General features: G+C 35.5%; 1 protein-coding gene across 1 annotated transcript in view; it reads left to right on the top strand.

The window, feature by feature from the left end:
- Positions 1-22,488, top strand: part of LOC145991590 (uncharacterized) — a 30,481-nt gene that overhangs the window by 3,361 nt on the left and 4,632 nt on the right. The window contains exons 2-13 of the mRNA XM_083127649.1: positions 2,261-2,332; positions 8,134-8,193; positions 9,016-9,081; positions 10,521-10,544; positions 11,213-11,269; positions 11,661-11,729; positions 12,399-12,476; positions 12,934-13,035; positions 15,684-15,731; positions 17,101-17,172; positions 17,739-17,795; positions 18,164-18,238. Of these exons, the coding sequence (XP_082983775.1) occupies positions 2,317-2,332; positions 8,134-8,193; positions 9,016-9,081; positions 10,521-10,544; positions 11,213-11,269; positions 11,661-11,729; positions 12,399-12,476; positions 12,934-13,035; positions 15,684-15,731; positions 17,101-17,172; positions 17,739-17,795; positions 18,164-18,222 (708 nt within the window). The 5' untranslated portion in view covers positions 2,261-2,316 and the 3' untranslated portion in view covers positions 18,223-18,238. The remainder of the gene's footprint in view (positions 1-2,260; positions 2,333-8,133; positions 8,194-9,015; positions 9,082-10,520; positions 10,545-11,212; positions 11,270-11,660; positions 11,730-12,398; positions 12,477-12,933; positions 13,036-15,683; positions 15,732-17,100; positions 17,173-17,738; positions 17,796-18,163; positions 18,239-22,488) is intronic.

Here is a 22,488-nt window from a genome sequence, read left to right as displayed (position 1 = left end):
CCTGTAATGCCCGCTTATTTTTATGGACATATGCAGACATTTATATAAATATTGCAAAACGAGCACTAATCTGTGTTATAACACGCAAAAGTTCTTCTGTAATTCATCAAAGTTCTGCTCTTATATACACAAATAAATACGCTATAGAAACGATGTTAAGAGCCACAGATAATAAAGCATTTTAATCATAGTTTTGACCAGTAACGTCGTGTTTAAGTTTATATCCTTGAAAGAGTTTTGTGGCCATGGGAATCGTTTGGAGGTTTCGAATGTGCAACACTGTATCACTGCAGACGAAACCGATAAAAGTGAGTGGTTTTCGTGAGCTTCCTTGCAATCCGAAATATCCGAGCTCGAGTTTTTTGTTCCTTCGCGACTAGATGAAGACAGAGTTGTAAATATAGTGGCGAGCAATGTAAACCAAGAACGTGTTAATTTCGTACTGTGCGCAAGAGTGTTATTCTTGGTTACTTGCAGTTACTTGTTTGTGTTATTGTAGTGTGTATGTGTGACGTGTCAGTGAGACGATTGGAATGCCAGCCGCAAGATTCACGTTAGAACAAAGATTTTTTTATGCATGACACGTACCTACGTGAAAACAAACTCGTGTCGAGACGTGTGTAGGTAATTTGTACAGAAATTCCCAGGCGTTTCAACTCCACACAGAGATACGGTTAGACATCTTGTCCTTAAATTACGAGAAACTGTATCGTTAAATTTTAAAACACCTAAGCAAAAACGACGGATTCTAACCGAAGCAAAACTCGATGATATTGGTGCAGCGTTAGAACGTTCTCCAAACAAACCTCTACGCCGTGTTTCACAAGAGGTGGGCGTGTCAAAATCATCGGCACATACAGTCACTAAGCTACTAAAATTAAAAACATACTCTTATAACACAGGTTAGTGCTCGTTTTGCAATTTATATAAATGTCTGCATATGTCCATAAAAATAAGCGGGCATTTCAGGCCGCAAATGTCGGCATCTCCGTCAGTACCGCCCGCCACGCTTCTCCCGATCTCTCGGCTGCAGATCGAAATAAACGCACGGTATATGAGGAACTGCTTCTGGTTTTAATTTCCATCTTTGTCGTGGAATTTCTACTGTATCGCCATCCACTATGAACGAATCCACTTTCACTAAAAGGTCAGTGGAAAAATGAATATGACACACATAGCAATTATGACTTCGTTTTTTATCTTTTCTAGGGATGGCACTCTCCCATTTTGAGAGACCATTACTGTCTTTAGGTGGCCTAAAAAAATGTCTACTGCCTGAAGAACAGCGGTCATATCCAGATCTACAGCCGGGTACGAAACACGTAGGCATCTTGTAGTTTTCGCTCGTTGCTGTCTCAAACACAATAATAATGCGTTGAACACAACACAAACTAGTCACAACGGATCAATCACAAATCTAACGACACTAAACTCAATAACGTAACAACGTTGTCATTAATAAAAGTACACAATGTTATTCTAGCACAAAAAACACGCTCCACGTAAAGCGCGGCCGCACTGCAAGCAGAAGACGCTCGCAAGCGAAGGTGCTGCCAGTGTTTCGGTGGGGCACCGCTCTATTCACTTGGCTTACGGGAAGAAAACGAAGTGCACACACTTTCTCTTCTATACGCTCTGTCTAAACTGTGCTGCGTTTCAAGGTCACGGGTACAGTCTATGGTTCGTCTTCGATAGACGTAGGCTTGGCCCAAGTAAATATTCAGAAACGTACAAAAATGAAATCGTTATTGAGGATTGTTCTGGTTTGGTAGTGGGAGTATCACCCTGTATATAATTCGATTAATTTCGATAAGAACTGGACACTCAGATTAAAAATCTTACATTTACATCAAGAAAAATGAATTCTTTTGATGTGCCAAAAGTGATCCTAAAAACTAATCGACTTGCATATTTATTACCATCTTGGGTAAATTGCTTCAGTCTTAAAATTAAATGTTGATCCACAATTCTCAGCTCGGAAAATGTGAATGCACGATGCCACGAAATAAAAGTTTCATGTAAATACTTCGCTTATTAGAAAGAAGAATTCATAAATTATAGTATAACACTACCCACTCAATTTGAATTTTTGTAAAAATTACTTGAAAGCAACAAAGAGCAACAATTACTTGAAAGGTTCAATAATGCATCCGAGATAAAGAAGAACCATTTTCGGTTTGTTACTTGGTTTCAAAATATACATCTAATCCAATAACTGAAAATATTAATGTGGTAAGAAATTACAAACTATTCGTTTCAGGACAGCAACAATTTGAAGATGGCGCTTTCTTATATCCTAATCAATTAACAAACATCATGTATCCAAACTCAGGTAATTATTTTATCATTAAAAATTAATTAAACAGGAGTCATTAAACTTTCCTTCTGTGCTAAGTAAACGTGGATAAATTTTCTTAAACTCATTCCATCTTTTTACATTTAACGAGAGTGTCATAATTATTATAGTAATAATTACTCTTATTTTTACGTTTTTAAATTAAGCATTATGGACTTACATGTATAGCGAGATGACGATAAATTTAAATATAAACTTACATTCTTCTCCTGACGTGGTCATAGTACAAGAAGGTATTGTACTTGTAGAATTGATTGTCATTGATAAGTAGTGTTAATTCCATTTGGTTTGATTTCTAGGCGCCCGCTAGGCCATAAAATTTAATAGTGAAAAAAATAATATTTGTTATAAACTCACGAGCTTAACACGCACATACAGATTGATTGCAGTGATATTCGTTGGTTTCTTGCTGCAACTAACATATAGTACTCACAGAGTTGAAAAAAGGGGACACAATATTTCTTTTCAAGAGACTGAGACCTAATTTTATGTTTTCTTCGATTATTTTGCTACTGATTTATTTTACTTCTTACACCATTTATCGCTCGTAATATCCCCTTCAAATTTGGATTATTTTGCTGCCAAATATACTTTTACCTCCCCTCGAAATCGACCTTTCAATGCAGTTTTAAAATTTTGGACAACCCCTAAATTTTTTCAAAGTTAGAACGCGTCTGCTAAACTGAATCTCAGCCAATCTCAATGGACAAAGATAGACTGTGTAACGTGCCACCACTCGTAACTCCAGGGTATGGAGATTCGAATTGGCAACACACCGCTCCTTGCTCCGGCTGGTCAGTTGGGAGCACCAGTTCTCACCCAGGGATCGGGATTAAGACGATCCGCCCTTCCTCCAGGAAGGTAACCACCGAATTGCGACACGTGACAGTAAATAAAATTCCAAATACTTTATAATTAAAATGTTCAAAATCTTTAATCACGAATCGCGCGCGTACATACTGATTCGCACAAGTTAAAAGTTATAATTTGTTGGGTCAAGCACGCTCGTAGGCAGTGACAAGCAATTTATTTAACACGAAAGTCCGCGCACCGCCTTCACAGTTAATAGCAAGACCTCAACTGCCTACCTCAAGCGCGAGGCGCAGCATAACAGATTGTTCTAACTTACAATACAAACTCTTAACATAAAATAACACAAGAAAAACTGATAATTTATACAACACATCAATGTTAATTAGCGATAGTAAGCTAAAGTTCAGGTTGGCAACAATTAAAAATGCCAACGTGGAAGTTTTTACATCACCAAGAACAGGAAGCGTGGTTCCCCACTCCTAACATAAACATCCAATAGGAATACGATATTTTATTGAAAACGAGGGAGAAATACTTTGCTATAATATTACAATGTTGAACTATATAGAAATAACTAAACTGATTTTATCAAATAAATCATATTTGCCCTTGCACATAAAAATGATTAAATAAAGATTTAGTTTATAACGAAGACAAATTACTTCAATCTTGTACATTGTTGAACAAAGATCGATATTAAGAAGATATGTATTTAACTTGTGCTTGAAAAACAATGAAAACGTTGCATATATTATTTGGGGTAATTAATAGCCTATAAATTCTGAATAAATGTTGCAAAAATACGCGAATAATATTATAACATAAGATAAAACGTAAATATATATATGAATTATGAAAACAATTAAGTATAAATAATTTAATCCAAGTTCTTAACTTGAAAGTATACGAATAAAATAACTGCCAATATACAACTTAAATCTGCCTAACATGGTGGTCTTTACAACTGGTTACTGAAGAAAAATACCCCCTCCTTCTCAGCAGTCTCTTACTAAATCCTTAAATCATGTTGTACATGTACTACACATGTTGTATCAGTTTAGGTTTAAGTGGCTAGTGCACGTGAAAGAATGGTGACAGAACTGTATCCTCAGCTTTCCTTATGATAGACGACAGAAAACTCATTCCTGAACAGGCCCGTACTCACCAAATCAATTCAGATGTGAAAACGATGTAACGTATATTACGAAAAGCTTGGTTTATTATAGAACTCATCTAGGAACTTTCCATCGAGGCTTAAAAATGCACTACAACTTATAGAGTTTAGAAAGGAAACCTCAAATCTTCCTGGGGCAATCATATTTAGTATGGGTAAAATAAGGTTGGAGACGGAAATAATTATTAGAAAGCTGATTCCTTCTGAAATACGTTCTTTAGGTCCCCCTGTACTTCCCCAGAAAAATCCCAAAAAATCCTGCATGGGGAACACCCTTAAATTTTGAATAAACGGCCGCCATCTTGGATTTTTCAAAAAATGCGATAACTCAGTAACGGACAATGATAGGGAGGTGCTGTTGGTGCCAAACGTTTCAGTTTTGGAAGAAGGAACTTATTACTGCAAAAAAAAAGTGCATAGTGCAAATATATTTCTCACGATTCCTTTGACAGCATTTTCGCCTAGCTCCTAGGCTGAGTCACAATTAACTCTATCATCGGCAACAATTCCTGAAGACAGGGAAATGAGCTCTTCGGATTTGTTGAAAGGCGAATGTTGATTCAGCCAAACTAAAAATTTCCTCAAATCACTGGTATCTCGAGTCTGCCACGATCTTGATAAACAAATGTGCTGGTCGGAGGATTCACCTGTCACTCCTGCGAAAGCTTCCACTGCTTCCATCACCTGGAGACTTCCTGGCATGGTGCAAGTCCAATGCGTTACAACGCTGTCAGACATATTTCGGCCTTGTGTCAGCCACCGCTAACCTTCATAGATCGCATTAAGACCTGCTCTATGGTCATTTCCGTCCAAACGCCGCACCAAAACTTATCCGATCGCCAAACTGCAAAATAACCCTGACTGACAAAACGTTCAAATTCTTGATCCGACAAAGTAGTCTTAAGTTTAGATATATTCTGGAGGTAGAGGTGGGCTGATTTAGCGTAATAAATATGGCCAGCAGCATGGAGGTGAACTAGCATGCGTTGAACGGAGAAGAGATGAAGGTTCCAGTCGCCTGTTCTTTCCGCTCTCACGAAGTCATGCATTATAGAAACTTGCTTAAAATACTGCAGCCATAATTTAGCAGTACGACTTCTTTCTTCAAGTGTCTTCATCACACTGAATACAGCACTCAGTAAAGGTTTGACTTTGGATAGGAAAGATTCTGCGGAGGAGGACAAGTTTAACACCTCACTGTGAATTCCCCTGAGAGTTTGGACGTCAGAGCTGATCAAAAGTCCGTCTTCCTCACAACACTCCAAAATCAAATGAGCGATAGCTGCCTGAGCCAGCGAATGAGCTCGTATGGCTCTTGCATAAGCATGCCCATTAGCCATGTGGACGATAGCGTTCTTGGAAAATACCTCACCCCACATTTATTCCATACTACTGCCACCCATGATTTTGCCCACCGCACCCATGTAAACTCATAAGCAGATGAAATCCACCTAATCTCACGATTACCTTGGACAGCTCATCAGTTTCGTCTGCCTGATAGACTATATGCATGGCTTTTATGAAAAGTGGCTGATCAAATGTCACAATACACCTTTGTTGCCGCTTAGTGCATTCTTCTGCCACGAAACGAAGACAGGTGTTAATTGAGGTGGGGTTAGAAGGTTGAAGATTGACGAAGGGCAAGGGTATCACTGCTGACTTTTCGTAGGATCTTTTTCCTGTGGCAATCTCCATCCCGTATGAGGTTCTTCAGCTGACTTGGGACCCACCATCCAAATCCATTGGTATGAGGTTCAATTTCTGCATCCATCGGCCGCAATTCCAGGGAGAGGACGTCTTCTATTACCAGGCTATTCAATCCATGGTTCTTGGGCCGGTCGTGAGTGACGATTGGGATGAAGCCAAACTTTCCAAGAACAGTTGCCGTTGGTATAATCTTCGGTCGTGGAACACGAGAACTCGTCTGAACAGCTGAAGAACGTGTCACACACTGCACTCCTCCGATCTCGTGAAAGGTTCGATGTCCATCCACAGTGCGAGTGTTATGATCAGCATTATCGAAGACAAACTGCACAAATCCATGTTTCTGAACTTCACTTGAAGTGTTCATTGTCACGGAAGTTTCATACTTCCAGAGTTCACTGTAGGAAACAGAGCAGCCTAAATTATGCAGAAGGTTAATTAGATGTTTTGATCGGAAAAGCCTATGAAGAAACACTCCAATTTCAACCTGCACAGCTGACACAAATGAACGTGGATGCACCGAAGAAATGATAGAGTGCTCAACACTCAACACTTCTGATTGCAAGGTGGACCTTTTACTGGTTTCATTAGACCAGAAAGCAGATGAGTGAGCATCTCACCTACTTGATTTTCTCCACCTTTCGATTCTTCGTAGGTTGGATATGTCGAGCAATCATAAACTTTAGATCTTATCTCTTCTTGGAGGATGGTAATAGCCCCATCTATAATCTTCTTCTTTTCTTCGACAGCGTTTTTTTTCTGTCGCTGTACCACTTGTCCGTTAAAATCGTCGATGCATCGGGCCTAAAAGAAACAACAGTCCCGAAACATTTCTTGCTGGATGACATAAGAACAGTATTGCCGTAGCGTGTTGATAAAAGCTCCCGCAGACGCTGTCACTGTATAATTGTCACTGTCGGTATTGAACTTTAATAGCATCTCCATAAGGTCAGACAGCAGGTACAGGCAGTCATCGTTGTCATCCAGGAAGTTGCATAATTTATTGAAAGCCTCTAACTTCCGATCACATTTTCAGATGGCTCGCCTGGCATACTTGAACCAACGATTGAAAATCGTGCATCATAGTTTTTATGATATTGCGCTTCGGTCGCAATCAGGGCATATTCGCTATTAATGCGATTTAGAAGTATTTTCCCCCACTTGTTGCACCTATTTGCGCACATATTCCGAATACTTGACATTTTTTGTAAAGTTTCCACTTGGCATATTTTTGGGTGGCGATGTGGGTGCTTGTTGCAAGCTTCCTTATCAACCGTCTCCCCGCAATAAAGACAGCACGCTTTAAAGTCGAAGGGATGTAGGTCACTTCTGAGGAGGGGTTTTGTTGCATTTGTTCCTACAGGTAGAGACACTGGAACGTAATTTCCATGTCTGGTATAACGTTTTCTGCACCTTACATGCATTCGCACATGATTAACGCCCTCAATTTTTCCCCTAATCCCATCTTTTCTCTTTATACTGAGATTCCTCGAAGTCTCTAACCCTCTTGTCACATTAACACTGTCAATGTCCACCATCCCGCCTTCACCGCAGAAAATGCACTTCTCCTCCAACTTCTATTTAGCTTTCCAACAACCGCATACTGTCACTAAGACCTGAAAAGAAAAAAACTGTTAATAATGGTAATGCCGTTTTTTTCTGAACATTCAGTTTTTTTTGTCAAAATTCTTATTGATTTCATTAAATTTTTACCGTAAACTAGACTTTTTTTTAGAAAAGATGTTTTAATAGATTATACTACACAAACCATGCATTTTAGTGCAAAACAGCACCTCCCTATAATTGTCCATTACTGAGTTATCGCAGTTTTTGAAAAAATCCAAGATGGCGGCCATTTATTCAAAATTTAAGGGTGTTCGCCATGCAGGATTTTTTGGGATTTTTCTGGGGAAGTACAAAGGGACCTAAAGAACGCATTTCAGAAGGAATTAGCTTTCTAATAATTATTTCCGTTTCGAGCCAAATTTATGTCTAAATGTACTATACTAATTGTACCATATCATGAAATGCAATGATTTTTGTTCAGCTCATTAATAAATTAATACCACAAACTTGTTTCATTTAGATGTGGATGATATGCAGTATCTGCCAGAAATACCAACTGCAAGGATGATGATTCCCGAAGGTAAATTGAATTGAACATTTACTTATTTCATTGCTTACAGAAAAACTAAATCTTTCAGTGTAATTATACCATTCGAATTGATATAACATTTACCTAATATAATTGTAAATCTCAACAAGAAATTAAAATCTGAATCGTTGTCGAAATGTTTCTTCTGAACACCATCTTAATTCGTAAGTAAGAAGAGTAAAGTAAATGTTTTTAGTTGACCTAATACATATTATAGTATTTGTTCTGTCATCCTTGTATGATCAAAGTGCATTAGAAACGACATTAATGGCCATCTCGCATTTCGTTAACAATGTTCCAAATTACTTTTTCATTTAGAAACAAATCTCCGCAGTCTTTTTTGTAGACTACTAACGTGACTTAAGATTCAATCTATAGTAACAAATGTATATTAACCTGTGAATAATATAAATACGCAGTCAGTAAATAATTAACAAATTAATTTAAAATGTATACATATGAAATACTTTAGTTGAGGAAAACAATTCTCTGAATAGTCCTCTATTCATTACTACGTTAATTTAGGAGAAGAAAAACAAATTACTTATCAGTTCAGTCCCTTTCAACTTCTTAACCAATTTTGTCTGTAGAGAAAGAAATGAATATATTAATACTCGTATGATTGCTAATTATTATTTTTCCAGTGCTAAATAAGTTAGATTTTCTATATGCTTAATACGAAAATTTGAATCAATTTGAACAAATCAAATATCAATTTGTATAAAATCAGTATACGCCATTTACAAGATAATCATCAACACTTTTTCTAAGATGAGTCTGTAAGGAATAATAGTACGTATACTTCCTTCACAGAACAGCGTATGATATCACTGGTAAATGGTATACGGTCTGAGAGCAAAGAGCCAATTGGAAGCGAAGGTATGTGGTATCAGTCACATCATTCCATATAAAAGTACAGAAATGTTTAAAATTTACTCTATCACTCCACATCGTTTCGTATAACAATACAGAATTGTTTAAATATTAATCTGTCACTCGATATAGTTTCGTATAAAAATAGGGTAGTTTAATGATGTGGTTGATTTGGTGTTTTTAAGTCCACTTTATGCACAGTAAGGCTATTCGGGACTGGACCTACAGTTTAAAGTGGGATCCGAACCACTATGTGCCTCCAGCGGGTATCGAACCCAGGAGCCCTTGATTACAAGGCGACGACGCTACCACTGCGCCATCGGGGAGGCCCTAGGGTAGTTTAAAAAATTACGTTTTAACTCAATATCATTTCGTATGAAAATAAAAAGTTTTTTTTTTAAAAAAAAAAATCACTTGATCCCATCAATATTTACCTCGGTATACTTATAAGTTTGAATGAATGTGTAACGACACATGGATATCAAAATAAAATTAATTATATAGTAACACTGTTGTTGTTAGTCTGTAGTCCTGAAACCAGTGTCTATTATGGCGTATTTGATTATCTCTACATACGAGATGTAAATGAAAAAGATTCATTTTCTTTTAGAATATTGAAAATTTCTAAAGTTACGTTAAATCCAGTAAATATTATTAACTATCACGGCCAGAAAATAATTAATTAACTATCAATATGAATAGGTTCTCTCAGGTTATCGACCAGGTGAGTTGCGGAAAATATTGCAAGCTTTCGGGAGCTAACGTCACTCTCATCTTCAGGGTTGAAGTGCAGATACGAGCGTCAACCCAATGTATATACGTTTGTATAATTTAGTATTAACTAACGCTAACCAAGCTGGGTCTAGTATCTGCACTTCAACCCTGAATATGTGAGTGACGTTAGCTCTCGAAAGCTTGCAATATTTTCCGCAACTCACCTGGTCGATAGCCCTAGAGAAACTATTCATAATTCGTCGCCAGGAAAGCTTCAAGTCTTACTTCAACTATCAATATATTACAAATACTCATATCCAAATTACTTACGAAATTTCAGATAAAAATATAACTGCAATACGATTTAAATTATGTTCCAATAAATATTTAGTGCTTATTTTCTGTGTACGTTAGCAAGTGAAAGTATTAGGTTTGTGAAAATACTAGTTTTGTTTAAAAGTTATACTATGAAAGCACATACATTCTTATATGCAAATATAAAATTGCAGAATTGTTTCGCGTACTTTCACACATATTACATATTAAATATTATTCCCATATGTATGAATAATATAAAAGTCAAATGCAATTATTATTTTGTGTCAAATCATTGACAATATATTCAAGTTTAAGTGCACATACTTAAAATAAATTTAAAATTTGGTCATTTTGTAGTGTCGTGAGAGAACTGAATATATATTTCTATTTCAATGTTTTCACTATCCACACAGGCGATAATGAAAGTAACGAAGAGGGTAAGAGAGAATATTCACACGGTTTGTATACATTGCATAAAGTTTTGATATAATCGGATAAGAAATATATGAATAAAAAATTGATGTTCAATTTCAAGAAATATTAGATTGATATTATATTGAGAATCACAGCACTGGCAATTCACTGAATTTTAAGCCATTGAAAACCAGTTTTGAGATTCGTACCTTAAATTCTCTGGTGAAAGAAGAGGCTAATCTTATTTATAAAAAGTAATAATTGGCCAACACCTGATGCAATTAACTGTAAGATCTTGGAGAGAATTTGAGTACAGTATAACTTTGTTTGTTGAGAGGCATAAGGCTCATAAATGTTTGTAATGTCCACAGAAGAAAAAGGATTGGTAAAATATTTCAACAGTGTCACTGTTGAACATTACATAATAAAGGCACATGAAACAGACAAATTTGCATGAAATGAATGCTTGAACTCTATTTATATCACAAAAATCAGACATTCATCAAACAAATGCACTATAATCCTAAATATACGTATTTTAGAAAGGTAAGTAAAATATTTAATATTTAGGCTAAGTGGGAAAATTGTAGAAGTGGCTTCACTTTATATAAGTTTTTTCTAGAATCTTGATTGTTGTAATCGATCCATCAAGTAAGTAACTAATTGAAATGTAACCCTATGCTTTTTTCAGATGCGCAAAGGTCTTCGAAATCATTATTCTCAATGGAGTGGGGAAAGAACCGTGGAGGTAGAAAACTGTTTTCTTCTCTTCTTCTAACGTTGAAAAATTACTTTCTGACTTAGATTTTGTTTCCTTGTGTATTGAATAAATAGGAATATTTTTCAACAATCATAAACACTGGACAATTCATAGATATAATTGTATTCATGATAATGAAATTTCCACCTTACTTTTTCAAAGAATTGTTATGTTCAGGAAGTAAGAAGTATGGTATATAATTCAAAACTATCTAAAACAAGTACAACATATTTTGATACGAATATTTGAATTTAACATTAAAATAATTACATAACTTAGTTTCCAGAAGGTAATTTAATTACCAAAATATTTTGAAAATTATTTCTGCTATAAGTCCTTGATGTTTATTTATTTACATGCATGTCATTTAAATTTTTAGCTGGTGCCATGGCTGGAAAATATGCAGGCATGTTAGCTGGTGTTGGATCTTTTACTGACTGCCTACCAGGTAAAATACGGTTGTAGTAATATCGTTTAACTGCAAATTTGCACTATTTTAGTCATAAATGCTAAATTAGAATGTATCATTTTTGTATCACTCCAGAGACGAAAATGTTATAATTTAATACTTTCTTTTGTAACTTTAGATATCTTTATAATATCACAAAACCTTTCACCTCGCAATTGATTTTCCAGACAATTACAATATTTTAGCGAAGAGTTTTTCATGTTAAAAAGTAGACTTATTTATTTTAATTTTATAATCTATGGCAACGAGTTTTTCCTTATCGATAAGAAATCCCCAATTGCTTAAAAAATAATATTATATTGTTTAGGCACGACGAACATTTAGGGATACAGATGTCCAAATATTTATTGCTTAAATTTTAATAACATTAATATATTAATATCCTCAAAATGTCCTATTGTCAGTGACTAAAACTGTTATATATTATTCACATGCGAAAACACATAATGCATTTATTGTGAACTTCCTTCATGCACTTATGTGGATGAAAAGGTTTTTAGTTTTCTCTAGAGGCATCTTTAAATGAATCAATTTTCCAAAGACGTTCTTGAAACATGATTATTGAATGTTGTTCGTCTAGCCATTACGATACAGAAATGAATGTAATGTGGTAATCATTAAATATCGTTATACTAAATTTATTTTCAGGAACAATCGGTGTGGGTGTTGGTGCGTCTTTATCTTCCAAACGGCTTGGAAAATTTCTGACAGGCTTTGGAATAGCTGGTAATAAATATACACTGAATATTTTTTTTATGCTTGAAAATATTACTATTTAATTCAGTGGAAATAGTCCATACCTTGTTTTATAAATGAATTTAGAAGTGAAACTGATTTTTTAAATTACCCAAATATAGTTACAATTTGTGGCACTCTTGTATGTGGCCCAAATTTATCATATCAACATGTTAAAGGTTTTGCTGAATTCAGTGCTTATGTGGTGTGTTGATTTGAATTTAATGTACTGAAATCTAAGTGTAATGATTCAAAACATGAGAACAGTAAAATGTATTATAATGTCCTGGTTTTGAAGCTCAACCTTTTAAGCTTGAACCATGTAGGAAACCAGGTTTGTTTCATTTTTAGCTAATATCACAATCACTACGATCATTTACCAAAAAGGAACTACAGATAATACTCATGAATTTCATATTTCATGTATTGAATTGAAACTTGATTTCAGGAGCCAACGCAGGCAAAGATGCCGGAAAGGACATTGGTTTGGCTGCTGGAGTGGGGTCTGGTGCCAATGTTGGTTGCTTTCAAAATCTCTTCCCTACTTTAGGTAACTGATAATTATGTATTGATTATTGTTTTCTTTACAGAATGAAGTATTTTATGTAGCAGCTTATTACTGAAATCGAGTATATTTTAAATTACTACTGTTACACGTTTCCTAAAACATAGAAGAATAGTTATGACAATAGTTTTTGGGAAAACAGAATAGTTTTATAATATTTGCAAAAAAAAAAAACATTGTGGAGTAATTCCTTCAGTTCACTTATTTTCCAAAATATTTGTTCTTGATGCCTGGATGTAGCAGCACTCTTGTTGATACACATGGTGCATTATACAGAGTGCCATTTTAATGGCGCCCGCGGACCACAGATTCGTATAGAGGACATCAAAACAAACAACTTTTCTCAGTAACATTTTTCTCGTTGGTGCGTCGATTCGACGCTACAGCCGTTCAAAGAAGAGCGTTTCGCCGCCTGGATGCTGGCAACCAAACACAACATTTGATCGTATCTGTGACGTCATTTCCTGCAGCGAAATAGCGCACGGCAGCGTTGCAAGGCACACACAAATTTTGTGAAAAATGGCAAACTACCAACCATATTATTAGCTGTAAAACGAAGCGATAAAAGCGTCCAGTAGACCGAAGATCATAACCTACCAGCCAGAAGATCAGCAGTCATCTCAGGGGAAGGGGGAAGTGAACCAACGATATGAGAAATGGTAAAAAACGTATTCAAATTGAAGTGTCAATTTCGGATTTTGTCTCAGCCTACATGTTAAATATCAACAACAATAAATTTTATTAGACTTATAGGGCCTCCCCGATGGCGCAGTGGTAGCGTCGTCGCCTTGTAATCAAGGGGTCCTAGGTTCGATACCCGGTGGAGGCACAAGTGGTTCGGATCCCACTTTAAACTGTAGGTCCAGTCCCGATTAGCCTAACTGTACATAAAGTGGACTTAAAACAACATATCAATATTAGACTTACAGCTTACATGTGGCTGTTTACGCCCAGCTACATGTCAATTATATTTACAAATCTCGTTGCAAGGTTGATATCTACAGGTTTGTGTCTAGATGCCTTGTGGTACTTTTGTGCTGGTAACGGAAGTATCTGAGGATCACTTTGTTACATTACGGCTAAAACACGTACAACCACAGTAACAATCTAATGAAGAATCAGTAGCGAATATACTGCCCTGTTCACAGTTGCAAACCTATTACATGTGTATCCAGTGCGTAGATAAACACAGTCGTCTGAGAGCTTGAATTACTACTAGCTACTTATATCCCTGTATTTTCAACCATTTGTGCCACTTGGCTCATAAAGTCCTGAATATACATTATTGTGTTGCTTACCTTTGGAATTTCTAATTCTTTCATTTCTATTTTGTCATCTGTTCAGTGTGTCACAGACAACTAGTATCAAAAGGACGAAGTGGATAGAGTAAATTGTAGATGCCAACTTGGTAACTAGATTTGCAAATATCTGACATGTAAGCTGAGACAAAATTCGATATGACCACTTCCACTTGAATTCTATTTTCTTTCTACGATTTTTCATATCGTTTGTTTACTTCCTGTTAGGGTACAGAATGTGTTTTCTCGTTTTGTTTTACGGTACATAATGTGGCTGATTGTAGCTATGTCATTTTTCACAGAATATGGCAACCCTGGAACGCATCGCTTCTCGACGGGATATGACGTCACAAATGCAATCAAATGTTGTGTGTGGTTGCCAGAATTCAGGCGGCAAAACGGGCTTTTTTGAGCGACTAGCGCGGAAACGATGCACCAACTAGAAAAATGTAACTGAGAAAAGTTGTTTGTTTTGATGTCATCTATACGTTCCCGTGGGCGCCATTAAAATGACACCCTGTATATCCTGTTTTTATAGACATGTTATGTAAATCCGTTATTCCCTTCTTGCATACAATAAATTTAATAAATAGTATGGGGATAATTTATGAAAAGTTATCTGTATGGCTAAATATTAACTTGGAGAAATGTAATCAAAAATATTTATGGTAGACAAGGATGCATAAGTATGACCATGCAAATTGTCCACTATCGTGGTTATTCTCTTTGTTTTAAGCAATGAGATCTTCAGGAATTGAAATAAAACGCCAAACAAGGCCCTAGAATCCTTTGCACCAGCATACCTAAAATAATCCAGTCCTTAAAAACATGTAGGATGCAAGAAAAAAATTGATGAAAATAGTCATGGAGAATTTGCATAATACCTGTGCATTACGCAACAAAATATTTAAAAATGAACAATTCATAATTTAAATTTTTTAGAAATATCTCGTCAAGATATACGTTTGTGAAGTTGTATATATACATAAAGTTTTAGTAAGCTCTACCTATATTACAGATAAATTGAATAAATCAGATAAATGTATTCCTGGGAGATTCTCTTAAATGTGAACTTTATTTTTAAATTTCCTTATTTTTGCTCTATTGTTGTACTGTAATTGTAAGAAGGGGTTGTGTTTGGCCTGTGTGTTAGCAACAAACAATACCGTGTAAATAATTTATATATTGAAAATTTCAATGACACATTGTGAAAAATAGGGAAGTTGTTGTGCAATGCACATTGAGTTATGTAATTAAAAACCACATTTGATAGTGTACAACCAGATTCTCAAGAAGACTTGGGATCTAGTAAATTGTTCATTATTATTTTTACAGGTCCAATTGATGGAAGCGCTGCTGGAATTGGTTCTGGAAATGGAATGGGTATGCAGGTAAAATTAATTGAAATTTAAAATATCTATTTCGCTTATCAAGTGTACTTTCCAAAATATGTTACTGTAGTTAAAGGCCACCATATTGATTGAAAATGACTAATTTTCGATGAAATGAATCCTCGAATCTGATATGAAAATTTCAAAATAAATATTTACTGGTAATTTTATAGTACGGCAGTTCGCCTGATCAAAATATTGTCGACTTGTATCTACTTCTCTCCTATTTTCTCCAACGATGCAATATGTTCCAAAGGTTAGGCGGAGGCCTAAAATCATTGACATTTTGTTTCTGAAGCTTCAAAAATGCAATTTATACCGTTTGGAGCAGAATTTGCACTGTTAACGAGATAGGAATAATTGGTTTTCGCCAGTCTATTGGAAACCTTTCTTCAAATGCGACTCCATGCTAAATAGTTCAACATAAAATATCTGGAATTGTGGGAAAACATGTACTGTCAGGACTGACGTTTGTATACTTATAGTCGTTGAAGTCTTAATGTCTCTCATTGGGCTTGGAGCCGCAAAGGCAAGCAATGTAGTTGTTGAGGAGAGAGCACTGGACATAGGAGTTAATACTCAGAGAGATATCACTGAGCATTACTGACTTGGTTAGGTGTGGATTTCAATCCCTATTGCTGATGACCCGGAAGTTTGTGTGATCGGTGATGTTTGCATGGCACCATCTCGATCTGCTGCACTATGGATAATCAGTCCTGATCTGCTATACTCGTATTGTGGAGTTGGAGTTCGGAGGTCTCCAGACCTGCTATATTGTGGAGTTGGAATTGCACGTTGTAGATTATCCGGTAGGATCTGCTGCATTGTGGAGTTGAAGTTCGAAGGTGTGAATGATCTGATTTAATCTGCTACACTGTGGACTTGGGAGTTCCATTGTGAGGATTACACATCCTGATCTGTTGCTTTGTGGAGTTCGAATTCGACGGTGTGAATTATCTGTCCCGATCTGCTACGATGTGGAGTCGCAATTCGAAGGTGTGGATTATCCGTTCCGTTCTACTGCACTCTATGGTTTGACTAGAATTCTAGATTGTTCGAGGTTCAGATTGCAATCTCTTCAATGGCCATCCAGGAATACGAAGTCAACATGCTCGTGCAGCTGGTAAACTTATAAGTTGCATTCAAGATCAATAATCATTCTTAGCTCAACATCTGGATCACCAAATCTTGTGTTTAGTTTCTTGTCTAGTCAGTATTTGCAGAAAAAACAACCTAGAAAAGTTACCAATGTACATATAAATGACGAAACATTTCAACCCACCAATTACGATTCTTTAGTTGCTTTTCAGTGTTCAAAAATTTCCAGTGCTCTATTTAACATACGTTCAACTCTCTTCTAGGATATTCCGTTGGTCGAGGAGTAAAAAGACGCAAGAAAGGTGGTGCAAAATCTATACGAATGTGGTATGAAGGTAAGAAATAACAGATACACCTTAATTTGGTTGCATGCACAATTTCGATAGTTTCCTTCAAACTTCAATACTGGAAACCTGAATCAATGCTTCCTTGTCCTTTCTAAGATCCATAGTAAGTTGCTACTACTACATTTTGAAGTGTGATTATTTTCAGTTTCTATTAATGAATCATCATTACATCAAATGATTTTTTCTTTCATTTATGAGTGCAATGTTCATGGTCTACAACTGAAGTCGATATCAGTGCCATATGCAATGACAAGTGGAACGTATCTAAGTGCACAAACTAGAGTAGGATAAGGCTGACTGTTAGGAATCAACTTGCACAATATTGGCCAGTTTGGCATGTTGAAAGTAGAAAAGTAAGTTTAAAATAATTCGGTCCATCGAATTGAAATTCTGTTCAAGGTTCACTGTAAATACTAAAGGAAATGTAATTTTAATTCGTGTAGTATTAATTTCGAATACTTTGAAACTGCTATTTGAAATACTTTTTTTACTTTGGTTGTCAAAATATTTTACCACTATTTTAACTTACAATTTTGTCACCATTTTCCTCATAGGTGACGAGTATTATGACACGGGTAGGCGGGATTATTATCCAGTGTATGACGATGAAGGTGAGTTTATCTCCAATACAAATAATGCATATTATACCAATTATTAAGTAAATCAGTTTCCTTAATTACTGATACTTGCAGTCTTGCAGAACAAAATACTTCAATTCAAGATTCATTTTATGCAAACTTAATGCATTACAAATAATTTTTAGCTTTGTAATTAATTATGTAGTTAGCTAAAGGCACTTGATTAGAAGCAAATATAAAGAGAATCCTAAATTTGTCTGCATAGTTAGTTTGTCATTTCTTGAAGAAATGCGCAACAATTTTCATATTCTTGCAATATTAATGTATATTTTCAAATGTTAACATTTAATAAACAGATAATATGCTTTCTAACTTATTATATACATTTCACTATATTCTAGAGAATGCCCAGACTCGGGATATGACTAACAATGAAATGTGGATGGACTACTACAACTAGTTCGAAATTAGTAGAGGTAAATTAGTAGTGTGTTTTGATTCATGATAGTTATCTATGCTTTTGTGAATGACATGTTGGTAGTATGATGTTGTTCATGACGTTTGGTTACAGGGTTACAAAAAGAGAAAATAATAATGTAAGTCACATTCATGAATTTCATTGACTTTTATTTAGGCTAACTATTTCCTAATGGAAATTAACTCTTCACTGTACGGCGAATTTGGACGAATATAAATATACATTTGTTGTGTATATTTGTTACATAGAGTATACAGCGAAAACAGACGTAACATTTGTTCAATTGTTTGACAACTAAGCAAGAGGGAGAAGTTGTAAACGGCAACTTGGGCAGACGAGAACAGTTTAGTCCGTGCTGACTCAAGACCATCTTGAGGTTCAGGCCGCAGCGCTCAGTCAAGACGTCATCATCTGGAGGCGATCGTCTTAACGTTGTACACTCATTGTCGTATTTTTATTGTAGAGAATTAAAGTATATTTCTTTCTTTTATGAAGTTAAATTTTCACATTTACCCTCCCGACGAATATAGTTAGAAGAAAAAGGTAGAATATTGAATATTTACACCGACATTTTCATTCAGGAAGTCACTATGGCCACCACAAAAATTCCTACCATAGCACAAAGAAAGACTTGCGCGGAAAAAAAATAAACATTGTATTTCTTCAGAAAATATTGTCCTACATATTTGTCAGCTACAGTAAAACTCGTCATAGCTTTTGCATGAACATTTGTATGTAAAAATCAATGGATTAAATCAAAACTCCGCATGTTAGGTTGACCGTAAACTTGCCAAGATACCTAATCAAGTAAATTTTATTTAACTTTACCCAAAATTAATTAACCAGATAATGCAGATATTCTGTATAGCTATACAATCTCAATACAAAATCTTAATTTCTATAACCTTTCAACAAATGTGAAAGAAATTTGTACAAGGGCAATGTTACATTTCTGTGAATAAGGACTAAACCTAAATCACTTGCACATTGTAATTTCAACCGTTTTGACTTTATTCAACGATAGATAATAAACAAATTGAATCTCTTCATTGTCGTTAGTAAGATCTGTGACCATAACTTAAGAGTTTCAACATTTTCATGGAAAAAATGAAAGCAGATTAATATTTCGATGTTAGCGTTCATTTGGAAAATAAACATTTGGAATATTTCCTCACACTGTGTTTACAATCTGTTAAAACAATCGTGAAGAATGTTAGTGAATTATGAAACAGTAAACATTATCACTGATTTAATAATCAAAATTACCAACATCGAAGCTTCACAAAAACCAAAAATAAAATAACAGTTCACTTGAAACAATTTTATAAAATTTACTACATTTGTAGTTCATATTAACATAGCAAGGTAATAAAATGCTTTTTGTGTAAAAACATTTGTGTTTGAAACATAAGTAATATATTCTTGGATAATCTTACACACTAATATTTCATCGAAGTTCTTGTTACACATCGTACCCTTGTATTTGAATGCATAACATATCTTCCATTCGCCTCCGATTAGCCTAAAGAAGCACAAAAGCGGAATAAAATAAGAATGTAAATGTATACATGTATCAATTTGGCCCAGTTGTTTAGATTTTTCTCATTAAGCATATTTTGAAACTGAAAATTTGTGTAAATTATATGAATATGTTATCGAATGCTTGCATAACATTTAAACTAACAAACTGCTTTAGTAGACATAACCGTAATATTTTAAACGTTGATTAAATCTTGAAACAAATTATTTTGCAATCATAAGCAACTACGTATCTTAACATTAATCTTAACGTTGTAATTCAGGGTAAATTATTTGATATTCCTTAAACAATTGTTGATAAATGATAAAACTTGACCGAATCTAAGATTATATTAGATGCCTATTCCGGACACATGAAATCTTCATGATGTAATAGGCATCTAATATAATCTTGAACTATTTCTGTTAGTTATGAGTATAAAACCTTTGTTACTTAACTTGTATTTTTTCGTAGGGACAGAATCACATGAAATTTCCCTAAAAAATTTCTCATTTTCATCAACATCTTGAAGAATTGTGAACGTTACTCTTACCTTTTTTATCATACTTGCCTCTGCAATTGAGCACACAACACTTACAAAATACCTTTTGTACATTTACGCATATTTACACGTCATGAAAACTCGAATACAGTTCTTAAATTTTCATTACAATTCCATATTCACTAAAAAGGACAAACATTGATTCCCAAGAAGCAAATCAAACATGGCGGCTATCTCGCCTCCAGTTGCTGACGCTTAGTCACGTGACCAGAGCAAGCCATTAGGCTTTCAGATAGAGAAGGCAATGGCTGACTGCGAGAGAAGTAAACAAATGACTGTTCGCTAGTTGGTCGTGGTATTTCTTTTCTTAGAACACCTGTACACCATTACATCTTCCAATTTGTCATAGTTCCAAAAGGAAATACACTCAAGAGAAAACGACCAGCAAATGTGAATGGAAAGTTCCATAACACAAACGTCATTTATTCAATGTAAAAAAAATATTTAGTACAAATAGGAGTGCATGAATTTCATGACGTGTCCTTTTAAACGCAATTTCAATCATTTTTTGGAAATTTCTACGATTTCGAAGTTATCGATATTACTAGGAATATAAATAAGAGACTGTAAAAAAGTGTGATGCATTCGATAGAAATTTATGACTTATCACACTACGTGGACGACACTAAGGAACTAAAGATAACGATTTATTGTTACACGAAATTCTGTCAATATTTTATGAACAGAATCGCAGGTATAATTAACTTCTTATGTTAATGTGTTATAATACCTGCTTTTATGACAATTTTTAGTACAAGATTTTGTAGAGTAGCACAATTACCACGCAGGATCACAGTAACACGATATTCTATTATTTCCACACATACCTACAGTGAGTCACATAATTATTCGGACACACAGTAAATTTCTAACGTTTAAGAGTGGGAAAGGAGTGAAATCTGTGTACAGCGTTGAAGTTGATTTTCGTTTAAAAAATGTCATGTTTAGCACAAAATTGGACGATAAAAAGTTAAAAAACGAACATCAGCAACAATGTAACGAAGGATGAATCCCTACCGTTGCAAAAATAGTGCCACAAAATTATTCGGACACATAGTGTAAATGTTAACGTAAGTTTGAGATACAGTGACAATTTCGATTTACGGATTGATTGATGTATGTATAATCTGTTCATATATATTAACTCTGGTTTCCTGTAAGTTTCTATAGCAATTACGATCGCGTTTTGTTTAACAAAGTTGTGATATAAGAACATTTTCTATGTAGAAATGGGGCGAAGAAGAAAGGAAATTTCATTTGAACAACGTCAGTTAGTGATATGGCACCACGCTAAGGGTAAAACTTACCGTGCAATTGCCTCAATGTTGAAAATGAAAAAAGTACAGTTGCAGATATTATTAAGCGATTTAAAGATGAAGACAGGATCGAGTCCCACGGTCATACAGGGAGACTAAGAATTTTTTCCCCCAGAGAAGAGACAGTAATCGTGAGGAAAATTTAAAAAAAAAACAAAGATGAGTGCTCCAATGGTGTGTGCTGAGGTAGCTGAGGAGTGTGGAAAGCATAGTCATCCTGAAACTATACGAAGAGTGCTCAGAAGGGCAAACTATCATGGCCGTGTAGCCAGGAGAAAGCCATTTGTAAGTAAGCCAAACAGGACAAAAAGACTGGTGTTCGCAAAGGAACACTTAGGAAAGGATCAGACATGGTGGAATCGGGTAATTTTCACTGACGAGAGTAAATTCAATATTTGTGAGTCAGATGGGAGGGTAACAGTGTGGCGTAAACCAAATGAGGAGCTCCGAGGGAAAAATTTGCAAGCAACAGTGAAGCACGGGGGTGGTCACGTAATGGTTTGGGGCTGCATGTCGGCCCAAGGCGTTGGTAAATTGGCTTTCATCGAACAGACAATGGACAGGTACCGTTACCTTGACATTCTGAAGTCAAATCTAAAGACTGGTGCTGAAATGATGGGCATTCTTTGTAACTTTATGTTTTATCAAGATAATGACCCGAAGCACACTTCCCGCGTAGTGCAAGAATGGTTATTGCGCAAATGCCCAAAAGTGCTCCATCCTCCACCGCAGTCTCCAGACTTGAACGTCATTGAGCACCTCTGGTGTAAGTTGGAAAAATAAGTGAGGAAAACACCTATAACCTCGAAGGCAGACCTCAAGGAGAGACTTCAACATGAATGGGCCAACAT

The sequence above is a fragment of the Lepisma saccharinum genome, chromosome 8 (assembly GCF_977018435.1).
Source record: "Lepisma saccharinum chromosome 8, izLepSacc3.1, whole genome shotgun sequence".
Classification (NCBI taxonomy): Eukaryota; Metazoa; Arthropoda; class Insecta; order Zygentoma; family Lepismatidae; genus Lepisma; species Lepisma saccharinum.
The sequence above is the reverse complement of the archived record's forward strand: the minus strand, read 5'-3'. Positions and strand labels throughout refer to the sequence as shown.